The sequence below is a fragment of the Pipistrellus hanaki genome (assembly GCF_964339955.1).
Source record: "Pipistrellus hanaki genome assembly, chromosome: 17".
In the NCBI taxonomy this organism is placed as follows: Eukaryota; Metazoa; Chordata; class Mammalia; order Chiroptera; family Vespertilionidae; genus Pipistrellus; species Pipistrellus hanaki.
In genome coordinates, this window is record NC_140519.1 from 38,343,640 (window position 1) to 38,364,779 (window position 21,140).

Below are 21,140 nucleotides of genomic sequence, written 5' to 3' on the forward strand. Positions count from 1 at the left end.
TGAGAACCCTTTTTGTCAGTTTGTGATTTTTGTCATACATATTGTAGTTCAAAGACTTGTACAAATTTAATGAAACTTATTCTTGAAAAATAGTGCAATGGCTAACAATTCTGTTCTTTATTTTTTTTTTTTTTTAGCATACGACGACATCAAGAAAGAAGAGCAATCATGACTCCCATTTTAACAGATTTTTCTGTTCGAATAACTGGAGCACCTGCCATCATTTTCACCAAAATAATTTCTCCAGAAAATATGCACACTGAGGTTAGAGCATAATTTAGGTCTCATTTTAGTCTGAATAATGGAGCAGCTGCTCTTTGTGTGTTAGTTTTTCATATTTTCAGAGCACAGAATATCAAAGTAGCTTATTAAGTTACTATTGCAGCTATTATTGAGCACTTTCTAGTACTGTTCACTTACTGCTTTTACATAATAACTTGTTCAATCCTCATAATAATTACATTTGCTTCTCCTATTGTCCTCATTTTACAGATGGGAAAACTGAAGCATAAAAAACTAATCCAAATAACTTGTCCAAATTTTCACAACTAGTAAATGGTGAGCATGCTACGAACCCAAATAGTCTGGCTTCAGACTATACACAATCTGTACAACCTCTTTCTAATGAAAGCAACAATATTACTGACAGATAATTTAGAGTTCTCAAATGGATTGCCTTACATAGTCTTCACAACATCCTTATGAAATATATATTATTAATATCCATATTTTATGAAGGAGGAAACAGCAAAAGAAATGAGGTTACTTGACTTGATCCATGTTAGCCAATTATTGGTAGGTCCAGGTTTCAAGTCTGATCACTGTGTATGAGTGACTCCACGCCAAGAGCAGAAATGTAATAATAATGTAGTTCATAACTTTAAAAACCTCGTCATAGTACAAAGATTCCGAAAATTTATATGGAACCACAAGAGATCCCAAATAACTGTAGGAATCTTGAGAAAGAACAAAGTTGGAGTGTCACACTACCTGACATCAAAATATACTATAAAGCCATAGTAAACAAAACAACATGGTATTGGCACAATACCAGGCATGTTGATCAATGGAACAGAATAGGAGCACAGAAATAAACCCACTCATTTATGGTCAATTAATACTTGACACAGGAGGCAAGAACATCTAATGGGATAAAGATAGTCTTTTCAATAAATGGTGTTGGGAAAATTGGACAGATCCATGCAAAAAATGGAACTAGATGACCAAATTATACCATACATAAAGTTAAACTCAAAATGGATTAAAGATTTAAATGTTAGTTGTGAAACCATAAAAATGTCAGAATAAAACATAGGTAGTAAACTCTCTGACATTTCTCTTAGCAAGGAAACACTCATGCACTGTTGGTGGGAATGCAGATTGGTGCAATATGGAGTTTCCTCAAAATATTAAAACTTGAACTGCCTTATGACCCAGTGAATGACTTCTGGGTATATGTCTAGAGAAAACCAAAACGCTAATTCAAAAGAATGTGTGCATCCCTATGTTCTTTACAGCATTATTTACAATAGCCAAACTATGGAAGGAGTCTAAATGTCCATCAGTAGACTGGTGGATAAAAGAGCTGTGGCACATTTACACAATGGAATACTATGCAGCAATAAAAAGAAGGATCTCTTACCCTTTGAGACAACATGGAGAGACCTGGATAGAATTGTGTTAAGTGAAATAAGTCAGTTAGAAAAAGACAAGCACTATATGATTTCAGTAACATGTGGAATCTGAAGAACAAAATAAATGAACCAACAAAATTTAAACAGATTTGATATGTACAGAGAACTGATGGTTGCCAGAGGGAAAAGAGTTGAGGGACTGGGTAAAAAGGTTAAGAGATTAAGAACTGCAAATTCGTAGTACAAAATTGTCATGGGGATATAAAGTACAGGGAATATGGTCAATATAACTATAATATTGACTGTATTGTGCCAGATGCATACTGGAAATATTGTGAAGTATAAAATTATCTGACTACTGTGCAGAATGCCCAAAACTAATACAAAGTAATATTGAATGTAAACCATAAAAAAAATTCTTCATAGAAATTTGTTACACTGAGAACTTTTATAAATTTTTGATCACTTTAAAGCAGTTATTATGAAAATTTCAGAGAAATTAGGTACAAATTAAATATAGCAATCCAAGCTACTATAATTTTCCATTCTTTCCCTAAATTTTTATAAATAATATTTTTGTATATGTTATCTTATTTGATATTTGTAATAGCCCTAAATGGAAAGATATCTTAGATATAATGTGTTATATATCCACAGAAGTTATATAAAAATTAAATCTAATATATTACAATTACCTAGTAACACAATTATTTTAAAATACAGGAATATATTCCTTTTCATCAGTACCTGAAGAATAAAATAAGAATTCTAACTATAATGAGTAAACACAAGCTACTTGTAGGGAAAAGGTTTTTTTAACAACAACAACAAAAAGGGATAATCATTTTTGACATGCTGTTCTTTATGACTTTATTGAAACCTGCTCTAAGCTGTTTAGTTTGTCTTTGGACCAGTCATACGTCTCCTTAAATCCATTCCCTTGGATGACACTAATATGGAGAAGGTCTGTGGATGTTTCCAAGCTTTTGAACATTGTCCACATACACTTCATGGCCAGAGGCAGGACTTCTGCTTGTTAAAGGAAGCTTCTGGGTCGTTTTTCATTTCTGTTTTCCTTCTCTGAATGATTTCCCAACAAAGAATGTTCAAGTGACTCAGTTATGCAAAGCAGCACCAGTCAAGTAGTGGACATCTCCCTAACGCTGCCAAGATTTTAGCAGCTTGAAGTTAAATTAATTAGGCTAGCTGTTTTTGGCTTCAGCGCTGTGTTTTGTTATAAGTCATTTGGAATGTATCCTTTGGAGAGTACTCAGACCATACCACTTGTGATTGTAATTGCCTGCCTACGATTGCCTGTTTACATCTGTCTGCTCAGCCAGATTGTAACCTCCTCAAGAGCAGGTTGCCCCTCAAGGTCAACCTTATTCTCTGTGATATTCCTACCACTCCAGTAGAGTACGTGGTCATTAGGAGATGCTGAGTAAATATTTGTTGGTTTGAATGAATGAACAAGACTATGCTAATGCCCCCCATCATCTCTTATTGAAACAATGAGATATGAAAATCCCAAATGTATATGAAATAGTGAAAAATTCTTACTGTTGGTTTGTTGTGCTATAACTAGCAAACAGCCTGATGCACAGCAGGCCCTTATAAATGTTTATTAAATTAATCCATTAAACTGTGTCTTGTGGTCGGGCTCACCATCTCTGCTGTTCTCATTAACAAACGAACTTGGGTCCACTGAGAATTCATCAATGTAGTAAAGGTCAAATAAGTAAGAATGATGAATTATCATCTAATGGCTATCATGTTTCTTTATCTGTATTCAACCTTTTTTTTTTTTTTCCCCCTTCAGGAGATTTTAGTGTGTGGCCATTCCTTGGAAGTGAATATAACCACAAACCTGGACTTCTTCCTGAGTGTGGCTCAAGTTCAACTCTTACATCAGTTAATAGTAGCAAATATGACTGGACTGGAACCGTCAAGCAAGGCCACAGAGGTAACCATTCCCTGATTTTGATTAGGCCTACTGCGTTTGTGCCAACTTCACATTCATGATAGGAAAACCAAATTAAATGCTTTCTGCTAATTATTCTATACTTAATTTTATTCAAAAGGTGGCCATAAATCATTTTGGATTGGTATTCTTTACTTTTGAAATTTGTTTGGTCTCCTTTCCTATAATTTATCATGCATCTTTGCAAAATTGCTGTGGCCTAACTTCAGAAAAGCCTCCGTTAAAAACATGATTTTATTACCCTGTTGCAGTTTTTAAAGCACAATGCAAGAAGCCCTGGTGTAGTTTTTCCCCTCGCTCAGATACATTAAAGGGATCTGGCCTCTTTTGGAAGTGAACTATGTAGGAGTACTATGGGAATATCTTCAATAAATAACTTCTACAGTGTTCGTTTCCCAGGCTCAGTGAAGAATGGACACAATCATAAAAGTTGAATGCCTGCCTAGAATGTTAATTCTGACCTGGTGTTCCTTGGAAGCCTGCATTGTTAACCACAAAGCATGTCCCATGAAACAAAGAAAGCTGCTTGTTAGATGCTTCTCGAGATATGCTTTCTTTGCTTTCGTTTCCATACTTCTATGATCATATCTGTGCTTAGAGTAAATCGTCTATAGAAACTCAAGTGAAGAAACTGTTTATCTATGAAAAAGTCATTCTTTTGTCGGGAGTTATGCACAAGGCTCTAAGTTCTATTTACTCAGGAGGGAGTGAAGGAAAAGGTATTCACTGAGAGCCACTTGATGCTAGGCAGTGTGCCAAGTGTTTTTCATGTGCGTGGACTACTCGTGTGTCTTCAAGCACGTTATCCCAGCCACCCTCTGAGGGAGAGGGGGCTCCATCACCATTTTACAGATTAGCATCTTGGGGCTCAGAGACAGTGCTTACTGATGTCACACGTATGGCAGTGAGCTTGGATCTGAGATCTTATTTAGGTCTTTTAAGTCTGTGCTCTTTCCATTCTGCCGCAGTTCTTATACTATAATTGTTACATTAGTTTCTCAATCTTCTTTCTTAAAATTTTTTTAAAAATAAAACTTTTAACTTTCATAGGTGGATATTCTCCAACTAGATCATTTTTTTTTACCACCTGTGATTTATATTTGTTTATTATTTTTTTAAACAAGTCTATATAGCTATATATATTCTCCAGAATATTGATTTTTTTTCAACATATGTTAGACAGTCCATAAGAATATAATAGCATGACATAAAAATAAGTAAAGCAGAAAATATTTCCCCATGGCATTTTTCATGAAGTGCTTGAAGCAAGCTGGCTAGAAAATAGTATTTTGCATTCTGTTCATTTCTGATGTGTTTAAGGAATTTACACAACTTAGCAAATTGATTCTTAACTATTAATTGTAGGCATTAGATTCTCTACTTCTAATGTCTACTGTTAGTAGTATCTAATTTCAGTATAAAGGGACACTAAGAGTTTGATTAGTAACAACCTTTAGCTGAATGTTGAGTGGTCCCTCATAGTTCCATAAATGAACTAGGAGTTGTTTTTGATGTTTTAAAAATGTGTCTATGGTCCTTTGTTCCTTCTTGGAGATAATGTTAAACGTTCAGCCGAAACTTTTTTGGCTCAGTGGATAGAGCGTCGGCCTGCAGACTGAAAGGTCCCAGGTTTGATTCCAATCAAGGGCATGTACCTTGGTTGCGGGAACATCCCCAGTAGGGGGTGTGCAAGAGGCAGCTGATCGATGATTCTCTCTCATCGATGTTTCTAACTCTCTATCTCTCTCTCTTCCTCTCTGTAAAAAATCAATAAAATTTTTAAAAAATTCAGACTTTTTTAAAAAATACACTGAAATACAATACAGACAATACACTGAAAAGTGGTTGAGATAGTAAATTCTATTTTATGTGTATTTTACCATAACTTAAAAGAAAAAAAGTTTAGGCTTTAATGATGAGAACAATTGGTCCTGTCCCCAGCTTCAGTGGGATATGTCTGTGAAAATTTTTGTGTTAAAAAAGACCTTCAGCCTGTCCCATGTGCTCAGTGGTCATGCATCAACCTGTGAACCAAGAGGACAGGATTGGATTCCTGGTCAGGGCACATGCCCTAGTTGCCTGAGTGATCACCAGTAGGGGGTGTGCAGGAGACAGCTGATCTGTGATTCTCTCCTATCGTTGTTTCTCTCTCTCTCACTCTCTCTCCCTTTCCTTTTCTCTTTCTCTCTTTGAAATCAATTTAAAAAAAAAAAAAAAAAGAAGACCTTCAGTGAAATAGAAGAATATTTTTCTATTCATAAATCATTTAGCACAACCCACCTCCAATAAAGAACATAAATATGTTTTTGTTACATAGAATACAATATATTTTTAAAGACCTGGTGACCTTTAAAACAACCACACTACTCTAATTTAAAAAAATTATTTTTGAGCTCTGGCTGGGTTGCTTAGTGGTTTGGAGCATTGTCCTGTGCACCAAAAGGTTTAATTTCCGGTCAGGGCACATATCCAGGCTGCAGGTTTCATCCACCATAGGGGTGCATGCAGGAGTCTGCCAAATTGTTTTTCTCTCACATTGATGTTTCTCTCTCTCCCCCTCTTCCTTCCTCTCTCCCTAAAATCAATGAAAACATATCCTCGGTTGAGGCTTTAAAGAAATCTTTTGAGCAAAGGTCAGTTTGGCTCAGTGGTAGAGCGTCGGTCTGCGGACTGAAGGGTCCCAGATTTGATTCCAGTCAAGGGCATGTACATCAGTTGCGGGCACATCCCCGGTAGGGGGTGTGCAAGAGGCAGCTGGTCAATGTTTCTCTCTCATCAACATTTCTAGCTCTCTATCTCCCTCCCTTCCTCTCTGTAAGAAATCAATAAAATATATTTTTTAAAAATCTTTTTGAGAGTTAAAGAAATAGGAAAATCAGTATAGCTGTGCTACTGGGGAAGGGGAGGAAGGAGTACGTGTTTGTTAAAAATGTGTACCATGACATTGTGAACATCTATTACTTCATAAGAATGATGAATTAATCATGGAAATCCCATTGATCAGGACTGTAGAAAGAACCCCGTGAATTACAGGCAAGTAAATGTCACATCTGTTCTAAGCTCACCAACTGATGGATGGTGTTAATATTTTTAGACAATCTTTGACAAGCTTTTATTTGAAAGATTAATTTAAAAATGTATTCAAGAATGTGGCAGAGGGATTTTTGTTAGTAGAATAAACATTCCAAACTTTAAACAAAGGGGAAGAAAGATGGACAAATTTTTGGAAACAGAAGTAAAAACAGTGGAACAATCTGAGGATTATTGCTAGGAGCAAACTTACGATGAAACTTTCATATACATAGCTCAGAGAGTAAGTACTTGAGGTAATAAATGACCAACTGGTGGTTTAGGGAAATTGCCTCCAACATTGATCAAAATTTTTCCAATACTTTTGCTCTGAAAAATGTATTTTATATGGAGTGAGGCTGTAGTGATTGATACACTTGGTTTACCCTTTCTAAGATGCTTTTCCTTCTTACAACATGGTTTTGGTCCCATAAAGTCCCAATTATATAAAAGTGGTATTAATTATATATTCATAAATGGATGCAATAAGAATAAACAAGGGAGATATTTTAGTTACATGCACCAGTAAATGTCAGGAAATATTTGAAAGAGAATGTGAATGAACAAAGAGTTAAAGGTCTTAATATGTTGACACAGTTCTAGTCAGTGAAATATAAAGTATTCTACAGATTTCTGGGAAAGTCTTGACTTTCTTCCTTTTCCTTGTTGGAATAAGGACAAGGGAAGTGACCGGGCATTTGTTACCATGTGATTACAAACATGAGGATAAAAGCCATACACCAAAAATAGCAAAATGAGCAGATAAAAAGATCCTGAGATGTGAGTGACATCATGGAGCCTCTGCAATCGGTCCTGGACTTTAAGTTATGAGAAGAAAATAAATAAATGATTAAACTAACACTTGGCTTCCTGTTACTTGAGGCCAAACTCCATCCTTACTGATACAGATACTTTCACAGTATTTAAGTTGGAAACCCTAGGAAAGTGCTGAGCACACCATAGAGTTGGACACTGAGTACATGCTTGCACTATGAATTAATAAATGGATTGCTTAATTTATAGGTATTCTTATTTCTGTTCATTAAAATAGAAAAGATAAGATGTATATGGCATACACTTCAAAATAAATGGAAGAAATTGATGCTTTTCTGTATTTTTCACGGAGACAGGCAGGGCACATAAATGGTAGGCTGAAAGGAGGAGGTAAGCAGGAATCCAGAGGATTTGAGGTTAACTAACTAGAGAACCACTTCAGCAGGTTGTTCTCCTCAAAGCTCAGATCCATTTCAGGCCGACCTCTCAGGTGAACTCACACATTGATAGTAGGTATATCTTGAGACATAAATAACATATAGTTACATTTTCCTCTATAAAAGAATATATTAGATTCAGTATAGTATCAGATTAAGCATTTCAGTTAGGACTTGAAATAACTGTAGCATATAATATCACACATTGTTTCCTATAATTTCTTTTAAAAAATACAATTTTAAAATTGACTAAAGAGATGGTAAGAGAACTAAGATTGCCCGAGTTATGTTTATTTGGTTGTAATAGTAATTACTCTCTTATTCCTGAATCGCAAGTAATCATCTTATTAAGCCTACTTACAGAGGTAAGTAGGAGTAACACATGCTCATTTTCAAATCAACATTTTAGAGTAAATAAAACTTTTGTAGCAAAATAGAAACCATATTTTAGGGGCAGAAAATGCAACCACATCATTGGGGATCTGAAGGTGGGAGTTCTTTGATCTACACACGACATATCCTGGAGAAGAATGAGAACAACTTATAACACTAATTGAGCATTTCTTCCTTTGCCTTTTCTCCTTCCTGCTCTTCCTTCTCCTCCTCCTCCTCCACCTCCTACTCCTCCTCCTTCATGTAACCACTTGGTTTTAGGCATTTCCATAGCTTTCCTTTCCTTTCAGTCTCTGGTAATGACTCACTTGGTATCCTGCCCCAAGCATGCTTGATACCTCTTTTTATACTCTCGTTTTGATAGCTAAAAATTATATTTTTAAGCAAAATTTTATTTACAAGAAGTTTATGTTAGCCATTGTAAAATCTGTAGTACTTGGTCAGTGTTTCTTAAAATTTCTGAAGTAATGGATATTTCCACCAAAGTAAGGTTTATTTCCCTAGCCTTTCTGCTATTATTTATTGTATTTGGCTTCTCTACAATCATCCAAAGAATTACGAACTCCATGAAGCACTCACTATGTCCTGCTGTCAACGAAGCATGGTAAAGTTACATTTTTTAAAAATGCAAGCAGGTCAGAGCAGGTACATCTTCATTTCCAGTCAGCCCCTGTCCTTTCAGGACTACTGCCCCTCTCATTTCTTCTTCTCCACAAGTCTCCTTCATCTGTTCTTCTCTGTTTATCTTTTTATTGCAGTTGCTTTATTAACTCCAAAGAATGTCAAAATGACACAGTGAACTTAGGTATAACCTTACAAGTGTTCAATTTGCCAGCCTTATTTACACATTTTTGTAGGTCTACTTGTGACTCTCAAGCACACTTTGGCATAGAGTTCTTTATTGTCATCAATTTCTTGTCATGCTTCTCTTTTGCAGTGACTCATATCCACAGTATGGGTTTTTGTAAAAAAGAACAAACAAAACAAAAAAATAAAAATAAAAACTTTATCTTTGACAACACCCCAAAAGAAATCCATTAGGGTGAGGTAGTAGTGATTGTGGTGGCCATCCAATGGCTCTGGTCAACCTATTTACCTGTTGGACAATCGATCATAAAGAAACTAGCACATTTTTATTGTAGAGTATAGGGGCGCCTCCATCTTGAAAAGAGAAGAAGTCATCTTATCATGCAGTCTGTGTAATTATGGTGAAACAGTGGCCCTCAGCATGTTAAGATACGGGTCATGTGTAACATTTTGTATGGAAATAATAGGTCAGGTACTCCTTTACAAAAAGACTCACCCAAACTGTAATCTCAGCTGCTTCAGCTGTCCTATCGTTACATGGGGATTTTCTCTTGGGTAGTAGAAACAGTTGTGTCAGTTTACAGCACCTGGGAATTTAAAATGGCCTTTGTTGGTCCACATAATTTTATCAATGCCGCCATTGCCTTCTATTTCTTTATTCAGTACCACTTTGCAGAATTATAAGCTGTGATCTGGGTCATCCTCCAAAACCTAATCCATGAAGCAATCTTGGCCAATACATTTTCAAACCTAAATGTTGCAGAGCATAACTCAAAGATCTACAGAAAATGCATAACTTCTATTGAAGTTCTTTGTTTTGCTTTGGGGGCGGGGCTCTCTTCGTAAATACATAGCTCACTAACATTTCATTTTCCTGGGTGGTAATATTGACCAGTCAACCACTTCATGGACTATTATAGATGGGCCCATTTTCATCAAATTTATTGCATATTCTAAAAATTGATAGTGTATTTAGTGAAGGTATATAAAATTCTTCAGACCATTTCTATCAAACCTTTTCGGCCTTCTCTATCTTCCAGTAATGTTTAAGTATCCACTTTCATTGGTCAATGGTTAAATTACTTATCATCATTACCTTCTGGTCTTCATCTTTCAGAAGGAACTGAGCAAGGAAATCAAAGTACCCTATCCCCAGTAGAAATAGTGAATCCAGCAAGGAATCGAGGAAGGAATAAAGTACGGGAGCTGGAATACTGAGCAGAGAGGCCGGCAACTCACCAGATCAGTCTTATACTGTTCTATGTTTATAGTTCATCCTGTTCATGCTAAGTCATAAGTCTTCTCTCTGACCTCGAATTCTCTCTTTAGTACCTGCTCCTTGCTCACATATTTTTTTTTAAATTTCCAATGCTGTCTTTTAATATCATATTCCTTGTGACCTACAAAAATTGTACTTAAGGAGGAAAGCTCTAGGAAATTAGGTTATAATGAATTCCTTATTATCTTTTCGAATAAAAATATAGTAAACGATCTGGCTGTCCAAAATAATTGAGGGTCCAGGGTTTGCTTGCTTTTCTATCTGATAAGCAAACCTCTGGGCTTTCAGTGCTATTGCATAAAAGAAACAACTTTTTAAAAATATTAATGTCAGAACCATGGGAATTTATACAATTCTCATCTAAGATCTTGCACATTTTTAAATTGCTTATTTCTAGAACTTTGGCTCTTCATCAAAGGTTTTCTGCAGCAAATGACTAAAAATCCTCTCACAGAGCATAGAGGCATATAAAAATCAACACCAAAGCCTAAAACAACTTAGTCTTCCTTCTACCTTTTTATGATTACTAATACTTGGCAAATGTGCCCTAGATACTTTCCACCTTTCTTTCTAAAAATTGGCCCATTCAGTAATGCACCTTTGGAAGACACAGAAATCTACTGGCAAAAGTGATTTCCAATCATGTCACAGTGTCTGTTACTAAGGGAGCTACCCAGAATCTGTAACTCTAGTAACACTTCCTGGGTACTCCCTATGGGCCAGATGGTCTAAGTGTTTTATGGAACTAAACTTTTTAGTCCTCATATATTTAGTCCCCTTTGAGTTGGGGGCTCTTTTCCTCATATTGCACAGATATGGAAACAGGTTTCCCAAAAGTCCCATAACTTACCCAAGGTTACATAGCTAATAAGTATCAACATGAGGCTCCACTCCCCACTGATAATGTATTGGTTAAAAGAGCTATTGGCGGTAGTTCTGAGATCTAACTGGTGTGGATGTGGTTGTTTATAGACAGAATTAAGCAATAATAATATAATTAATAGTCATATAAATATAACTGTTCTCATAAAATTTACCTTTTATTGAGTTGCAGTGGTAAGCCATTGAAATATCTAAAAACGGGTGGGGGAACATCTGGCCTGTGGATGGTATAAGGCCCAGGAAATCATTTAGTCCGGCCCTGCCAAGGCATTGGAGATGAGTTAATTTAATGTTTGACCAAATATCGCAGGTTAATTTTTAAGTTGATAATTTTGAATGGCCCATGAATGATGTTATAGACATCATGTTTATAATGTTATTAAAAAAAGGTTCCCCACCCCTAATGTAAAACAAGAGCGTGATATGATCAGATTCACATTTGGAATAGGGGTAGATCATTAGGTAGAAAGAACCCTGGAAACTCTATCAGTAAGATCCAGAAAAAGAGAGCCTAAACTGAAGCATTGTTTTAGAGAAGAAGAGGAAGAAAACCAATAATGAGCTAACTCTGCATTGGCTAGGAGGATGTACATAAGGAAAGCCCTAGGAATATAGATTATACACAATTCATTATTATTCTTTCTCAATAAGTATAATAAATGAACTGGTTCATGGCTGCATGAGTTGAAGGAAAGATAGTGCTCCAGACCATTATTTCCCTGGCTGTTCTGAGTGGCAAAGGGCCAGGACTCTCCTGCCACAGTATGTTTGGTTATAGGCTTCAGCTATTATTGCATCCGAAGGCCACAGAATGGATCTTCCTTGCACCTTCTTGAACTCTTGAGCAGCTCAGTATTTCATTGATGCCCCTTAAATTAAAAAAAAAAACACAAAATGTTGGCTGGTGTGTTGTCTTTTTACGGGTTCAAGACAGGGTTATTACTTATTTGTTTATTGAAAAGATAAAGATATTTAAATGTCACTGGGAAGGATTCATTTGTAAGAGAGGCTGAAGTATATGTGATAAGGAAAAATCAAGTGTGTAACTTTCCTACACTAATGAGAAAATAATATCCATGAATAAAAGTAGAGGGCTTGACATTAGGTCAACTGTTACCTTTTCTAATGTATTAGAAGGGAAAATAAGAGGATGGTCACAGATCTAAGTAATGCAGGAGTTTAGTAGTAGGGAGTTGAGGGGTATCTATTTGATGAGTTCTTATCCCATGAAGTACCCTGTTTCCCCGAAAATAAGACAGTGTCTTATATTAATTTTTTCTCCCAAAGTTGCGCTAGGTCTTATTTTCGGGGAAACACGGTAGATGTCAGAACAACTATTAAAGAGTGGTACAGGGCTTAAAATTTTGAGATGAGGATGCTGCTTATTCTACTTAAATTTTAATTTTTTACCTAGTAAATATAGTTTGGGATCTACAAAGATGCACACAAATAATCCTATTTAATAAAAGCCTAATGTGCAAACTGTTGAATGACAGGTGGAACGACCAGTCGCTATGATACCAACTGTCCACCAGCTTGCAGACGCTCATTGCAGGAGCTGCCCCAGTCCACAGGCCCCAGGTCAGCCAAGGCAGGTGCCAGCGGGAGCCCCCTGATTGCCCCACCAATTGCCTTGCAGACTGGCCCTGATCACTGGCCAGGCCTAGGGACCCTACCCATGCACTGATTTCATGAATTGGGCCTCTAGTGGTAAAATATAAAGATTTCCAAAAATTAAGACCATATGAACAAAAACAACATAAATTTTGGTTACAAGCCCTGAACATCAGATCTGGCTCTTAACTTCCTGGCTGCCAAAACAAAAGGGAGATTTAGATACTAACAAGTTGCTTGAATGTTTTACTGATTTTTAGAATGTATAGATACTTTCAAATAAATTTTTTTATTTTAGATTTACCAAAACGTTACCAAAATAGTATAGAAAATTCTCATATGCCCTGCACTCCGTTTTTCAAATAATTAACATCTTACATTAAATTATGGCACATTTGTCACAAATAATAAACCCATATTACTACATAATATTAACTAAAATCTATATTTAGACTTCCTTATTTTTTACAAAACAAAAAAAGTTACTAATTACTTTTTTGCTCCAGGATCCCATTGAGGATACACTCCATTACATTGAGTTGTGTTTGCATGGGCTGCTCTAGACTATGACAGTTCCTCATACTTATTTTTGCTGACTGTAACAGTTTTACGGAGTACTGGTCAGGTATTTGTTTAGAAAGTTCTTTTAGATTTGTTTAATGTTGAGTGGAGAGTATCTTTATAAGTCATTTGTATTACCCTGTTTCCCTGAAAATAAGACAGTGTCTTATATTAATTTTTTCTCCCAAAGTTGCACTATGTCTTATTTTCAGGGGATGTCTTATCTTTCCATGCGCTAGGTCTTATTTTCGGAGGATGTCTTATTTTCGGGGAAACACGGTAGTTGGCCTTCACCTCACCTGCTAGTCTTGCACTGGGGTTTTTGATGACCTGAGAAAAAGCCCAAGACTGACCTCCAGTGGCAATTCATGCTGCTGTCCAAGAAATAAATGGCTATTTGTTGTCTTGAGATAAGCTGGAACCAGATAGTTAAGAAAAAGTAACACTCACTGCAAGGCAGTTTCTAGTTGATTATTTATGGGTAGTTAATAGCAAATCTCAACCTCTCAATAATATGACTAGAGATGTTTCTTTCAAGAAGTTACCCCAAAATATATATTTTTTCTGTCCTTCTGAAATTTGAACCACTTGGAAAGAAAAACTGTCTTCATCACTGTATATAGATAAGTGTAGCTCTGGATATAACTATTTCATAAGTGTCTCCTCCACTTAAATAATTTCTTCTTTATAATGCAATTATTTTTAAGTCATTAATTTTTAAGTCATTAATTTTAGTTTTCTTAAAATATTTCCTGAAGTTAACTTTCCCCCATTTTTTTTTGTTTTCCCCCCAAAGCTTTCCCTCTCATAAAACCATATTCACATAAATTCAAAGAGACCTTTGCCCCATTAGTCTCAGAAGATGTTTGTCAACCTTTGGAATTCGGGTGTATACCTTTAGGGAAAAATCCTCTAATATTTTTAGCATTCTCCAGGGGATGGATCTAAGTTTTCTAGGATCTAAAGTTGGTCCTTTTTAAAAAAGAATGCAAACTACAAATACAAAGTTCAGTTCAAGGCCTATGGACCTATGCAAGCCAGAAATTTCTTACTAACAGTAAGTTGAAGCTGAAATTTCTTACTAACAGTAAGTCTTCTTCAACCAGACTTGGATGAAAACTAACATTACCACTATATTAGTTTTCTATTGCTGCTGTAACCCATTACCACAAATGTAATAGCTTAGAACAATGTAAGTTTATTATCTTAATTTCTTTAGGTCAGAAGTCTGATACAAGTATCTCATTTGACTAAAATCAGGGTGAGCAGGGCTCCCTGTATTTCTGGAGGTCTTAAGGAAGAAACCATTTACTTGCCTTTTCTGGCTTCTGGAAGCCTCTTTCATTCTCTCCCTCCATCTTCAGTGCCAATAATGGTGGGTCAAGCCCTTATTGCATCACATCCCTATGGCCTGTCTTCTGCTATTATATCTATCTCCAACCACAACAAGAAAGTTTTCAGCTTTTAAGAACTCATGTGATTTGCTTCAGCAGGGTTCGGTGCCTGCAAAAAAGTGAAACTAGACCACCTTCTTATACCATACACAAAAAAAACAACTCACAATGGATTGAAGACTTAAATATTAGACTCAAAGGCATATCCTAGAAGAAAACATATCCTATTCAAATATATCCTAGAAGAAAACATAGGCAACAAAATCTTGAACATTTCTCATAACAATATTGTTTCTGATATATTACCTCAGTGAAGGAAAATAAAAGATAAAATAAGCAAATGGGACTATATCAAACAGCAAAGAAAACCATCAATAAAATGAAGACACTACTCACTAAATGGGAGAACATATTCACTAATGATACATCTGATAAGCATTTAATATAAAAAAAAATTATTAGGAACTTATAAATCTCAACAGCAAAACCCAAATAAATAAAGAAATAAATAATCCAATTAAGAAGTGGGCAAAGGACCTGAATAGAAACTTCTCTGAAGAAGACATACAGATGGCCAATAGACATATGAAAGGATGCTCAACATCACTAATCATCAGAGAAATGGAAGTTAAAACTACAATAAAATATCACCTCACACCTGTCAGAATGGTTATCATTAATAAATAAACAAATAACTGTTGGAAAGGATGTGGAGAAAAGGGAACCATTGTGGAAAACAGTATGGAGTTACCTCAAAAAATTAAAAAAAGGAACCGCCTAGTAACCCAGCAATTCTACTTCTGGAAATATGTACAAAGAAACCCAAAACATCAACCAGAAATATATGCACCCCTAAGTTAACTGCAGCATTAATTACAATAACTAAGATCTGGAAGCAGCCCAAATGCCCATAAAGAAATGAGTGGATACAAAAGCTGTGCACATTTACACAATGGAATACTATTCAGCTGTGAAAAAGAAGGGGCTCTTATCTTTGCAACAGCATGGATGGACCTGGAGAGTATTATGTTAAGTGAAATAAGCCAGTCAAAGTATGATATGATTTCACTTACATGTGGAATCTAATGAACAAAGTGAACTAATAAGCAAAATAGAGACAGACTCAGACAGAGGGTATGATATGGGTGAAGGGATTAAACAAAGAGGGAAAAAAAAGACTCATTGACACAGACAACATTATGTTGATTGCCAAAAGGACAGGGGTGTGGGTGGAGGTAGAAATGGGTAACAAGAAGGTGAATGGTGATGGAAGGAGACTTGACTTGGAGTGGTAAGTACACAGCACAACACACAGATGATATAGAATTGTACACCTGAAACCTGTAAAGAAGATTTGCAGATCCTTTTCTCACATCACGGTGATATCAAGTGGATAGACTTTGTCAGAGGAGCAAATGAGGGGATAATCCTATTTAAAGAAAAAGCTAAGGAAGCACTGGATAAAGCCAAAGATGCAAACAAGGGTTTTAAGGAACAAAGAAACAACAGGGAAATCCTAAATGGACATGTGGAAAAGAAGCATTGAAGAAAATCATAGAAGATCTATAAGAATCCCTAAACCGTGGTCGGCAAACTGCAGCTCGAGAGCCACATGCCGCTCTTTGGCCCCTTGAGTGTGGCTCTTCCACAAAACACCACGGCCTGGGCGAGTCTATTTTGAAGAAGTGGCTTTAGAAGAAGTTTAAAACATTTGGCTCTCAAAAGAAATTTCAATGGTTGTGCTGTTGACATTTGGCTTTGTTGACTAGTCAGTTTGCCAACCACTGCCCCAAACAAATGGAAGTCAAAAGTTTGCAGATTTAAAGGAAAAGGAAAGGGAGATAAAGCTGCCCAGACTTTCTTCTGCTAAAGAAAAAGTACAATTTCAGGCAAGAAAACTAACTTGATAGTGATGAGTGAACATGATAAAAATAGTGCATCTGGACCAATAAAAAGAGCAGAAGAAGAAACAAAGAACTTTCTTCAAAACAGTAGAAAACAAAATGATGCCAAAGACCTGTAGTTAGTAAACAAATATTGTATTAATTTTTTAAAATAGGTTTTCTGACGCTTTTGTCTCTGGAGGCTTTTAAAAAGAAAACTGAATTAGATCCATTTCAGTGTAGACCTGTAAGAAAGAATTTTTTTTGTTGCTGTTTAGCTTGTCTTTGTTATTCAAATAGGATTTTTTTTAATGTTCAGTATTATTTCATATTCAAATATCAAAAGAAAAATTCTTGTACTAACTTGCCTTTGTAATATGAAAATGTATTAGTACAAACTAACAAAATATGTAATATATAGCCGAAACCGGTTTGACTCAGTGGTAGAGCGTCGGTCTGCAGACTGAAGGGTCCCAGGTTTGATTCTGGTCAAGGGCATGTACATTGGTTGCGGGCACATCCCCGGTAGGGGCTGTGCAAGAGGCGTCTGGTTGATGTTTCTCTCTCATCGACGTTTCTGGCTCTCTATCTCTCTCCCTTCCTCCTCTCTGTAAAATATCAATAAAATATATTTTTAAAAATGTAATATATAAAAAGTGGGGGGGTGGGGAACCTCCTGTGATTAGATTGAGCTCACCCACATAACCCAGCATAATTTTCCAATTTCAAGATCTGCAATCTTAATCACTTCTGGAAAGTCCTTTATTTCATATAAGTAACATATTGAAGGATCTGGGGAGCAGAATGTGGACTTCTTCAGGGAGCCATTATTCTGCCAGACACAATGACATTGGAGTTGTGTCTTCTTTCCACTTGATAATAATGACCAATGACATAGTGTTACTGACTCAAAAAGCAAGTTTTATGCTACCTACCAAAGACAAAGCTAGGATCTCATCCAGAGTCACAAACAATACAAAAAAAAAAAAAAAAGCCTCAGTGTGCTTGTTAGTAAAGGACACAATTCAGAGAAAAGTATTAGAAATGGCTTATTGTGTATCTTATTTCAATTTGGAGATTAGTGTTATGCTATTATAACAATTTGTCCCTGACCTAAAATCATTATTTTTCTGAAAATTAAATGTTTCAAAACAAAAATAATTGCTGGCATTTTCTCCATTGCTTATAAATCTCTTTAATGTATGATTTAATGAACAACAGCTAGATTCTCATATCTGGTACAATATTCAATCTGTTCCAATATACTACTTTAGTTGAAGGATAGGATGAAAAATCCAGCTTCACACAGATATGTAAAGGGGGTATTTTAATAACTTTTAAGGTAATTGTAGGTATTCTTTGATATATAAAAAAAACTTGAGGTATGGTAGTTTCTTTTTTTAATCTGCTTACAAATTATGTTTCCCAGAAATGTTAAGATGGATGAAAAGTTATGTCACTTTGAGTAGAAACAAATATTATTTTGTTATTTTGGAACATTCTGTTTTTTAAACTTATTTCTACTACTTGAACTACTTCCAGTAGTTTCATTAATCTAAAGAAATTTGGAAAGTAAATAACCTCATTTTAAAATGAGAAAACATTGTAAATCAATTTTTATTTATTTGTCTAAGGTTGACCAATTAACTTGATGTTCATTTTAAGTTGAAACCAAGTGTTCTGATTCCTAACTCTAATGCTTTAGCTTTTATAGGCTACTTTAGTAGAAAAGCTAGAGAAACCCTAGCAAAAGACAAAAGTGAGGGCCTAATTTGTCTGGGACATTAAATAATCATCTTTCAGCCTTCAAATGTGATTATATAGAGACCCTGGCAAGGTAGCTCAGTTGATTAGAGCTACATTGTCGCAATGCACCAAGGTTACAGGTTCGGTCTCTGGTCAGGGTACATATAAGACTCAACCATTGAGTGCATGAATAGGTAGAATAGCCAATCAATGTTCCTTTCTCTCCCTCCCACCCTCCCTCTCTTCCCCTTTCCTCTCTGTCTCTTAAAAAAAATCAATAAATTGTTAAAAAGTGATTATATAAATATTCTTAGAGGTTAGGGAAATGCATGATAGTGGTCAAAAAGTACAAACTTCTAGTTAAAACATGAATGAGTTTTGATAATCAAATGTAGTAACTGTAGTTAACTTTGTATTATATACTTAAAAGTTGCTAAAAGAGATTTTAAATGTTCTCAACACACACACAAAACTTGATAGTTAGGTGAGGTGGTAGATGTGGTAACTAACCTTATTGTAATCATTTCATAATATGTGTATGTATCGAATCATCACAGTGTGCACCATAAGGTTACACAGTATTATAGACCTATTGTATTTTCATAAAGCTAAAAAAATGCTCTTAGATTAGCAACTGAATATGAATTACTACATGCCCAGTATGTGAAATTTGTGCAGTAGTGGGATGGTGTTCCTCAGCCTAGCCTGCACCGTATCTAATCTGGGACCCCTCAAGGGATGCCTGACTTCCCTCTCACAATCCAGGACTGCTGCTCCAACCACTCACCTGCCTGCCTGCCTGGCTGCCTGATTGCCCCTAACTTCTTCTGCCTGCCAGCCTGATCATCCCCTAACCATTCTCCTGCCAGCCTGCCTAACTGTTCCCCTGCTGGCCTGATTGCCTCTAACTGCCCTCCCCTGCCAGCCTGGTCCCCCGCAACTGCCCTCCCTTGTAGGTCTGGTCCCTACCAACTGCCCTCTCCTGCTGGCCAAATTGCCTACAACTGCCCTCCCCTGCTGGCCATCTTGTGACAGCCAACTTTGACCACATGGGGGGGGCAGTCAATTTCACTTCCCCTAAGTAGTGTTCTATGGAAAATTTACTAGTAAACAGATTAAAGGAAAAAAATTAAGAATAAGATATACATTTAGTTTTAAAACCTCTTACTGCTGCAAAAATACATACGACTGTTGCAATAAGCTGAATGAATTTATTGTATAAAAATTTGCAAATTGCCCTGGCGGCATGGCTCAGTTAATTGGTTTCATTCTATGCACCAAAAGGGCACAGGCCTGTTCCCTGGTAGGGGGCATGCAGGAGGCAGCCCATTGATATTCCACTCTCACATGGATGTTTTTCTTTCTCTCCCTTCTCTCTAAAAATCAATAAAAATACATAGTTGTTTAAATCTACAAATTAACTTTCCATATAAAATGCAATAAACATAAAATAAATTATGTATGGACATTTTATTAGCTGGTTGAAATATGGTTGATTTTTGTCAGTGCTTGATTTGTGAGTAGCTTTGGCAAAAAAAACTATACAATTGGGAAGAATTTTAGAGTGTATATCAATATAAACTCTTTTATTACATGCAATAGCTTATTTAATTCTCAAATAGCCATGTTGGAAAGATACTGTTAGTACTAAGAATAATTAGACCAAAGAAGGCTTTGGGTTTTGTAGTCACTGCCACATAGTTATGTATTATGGGAGTAATTTCATTGCCTAAAATGGGTTTTTCACCTTCTAAGCAGTCTTTTAAGCAGTTTTCTGCTTTAGAACAGGAATTTTGTGGTAAATGTTTTGTTTTTTATTTTCTAAATTCTTTTTTTTTTTTTAGCAGAATCTGACTTTAGTTTCTATTATAACACTAGTAAAATGACTGGAAAGTCTCTTAGTCTTTATATAAACCTATTTTTTTTTCTTTCTAGAAATAATGTTCTCAGAGTACGGATTTCATTAATTTTTTCCATAAAAATACAGATGGATGAAGGATAATATATTTAATGGATAATTTAATTCTACTGATTTTAGGGGGTGGGGGAGAGAGAGAGAAAGAGAGAGAGAGATCACTTTGTTATTCCACTTATTTATACATTCATTGGTTGGTTCTTATGTCATTGACTAGGGATTGAACCTGCAACCTTGCCATATTGGGACAATACTCTAAACAACTGAGCTACTCAGCTAGGGCGATGTGTAAGAATTTTAGGAGTCTATGTCTGAGGACTCAAAATGATAAAGCTGATAATGATGGTGATCATATAGTATATACTTACTAGTTAAGCATGGTAAGCACTCTTGGAGCATTATCTAGGTTCTTTCTTTAACCTCCTAAAATATTCCCAAATTCCACAAGGGGAAACTGAGGCACTGATTCTCTCCTCCTTCCCCCCGAAAAGATCATATAATTGGTAAGTGATGAAGCCATGATTCCAACTCAGATTGTATGTCTCAAGTGCTTGCTGTCTTTGCCATTAGACCAACAGTCTGCGTTTCTGATCCTGGTTTTACCACTTACCATTTGTGTGTTTGGGCATGTTTCTTAGCTTGTTTAAACTTAGATTTTTCTCATCTATAAGATACAAATAAGAGTAGCTGTTCTTAGCTTTCATAACTTTATTAGGCCACAAAAATTTTGGCTGCATTTTGGGGCTTGCGAGGATAAGTCAGGGTATAAAG

At 35.9% G+C, this 21,140-nt stretch overlaps 1 protein-coding gene across 5 annotated transcripts in view; it reads left to right on the forward strand.

Annotated features, from left to right (window-relative positions):
* The window catches only part of VPS13B (vacuolar protein sorting 13 homolog B), a 522,947-nt gene that overhangs the window by 300,316 nt on the left and 201,491 nt on the right, over positions 1–21,140 (forward strand). For all 5 annotated transcript variants that reach the window (XM_084864486.1, XM_084864483.1, XM_084864485.1 and 2 more), the window contains 2 exons: positions 138–264; positions 3,454–3,597. In XM_084864486.1, coding sequence (XP_084720612.1) covers positions 138–264; positions 3,454–3,597 — 271 coding nt within the window. The remainder of the gene's footprint in view (positions 1–137; positions 265–3,453; positions 3,598–21,140) is intronic.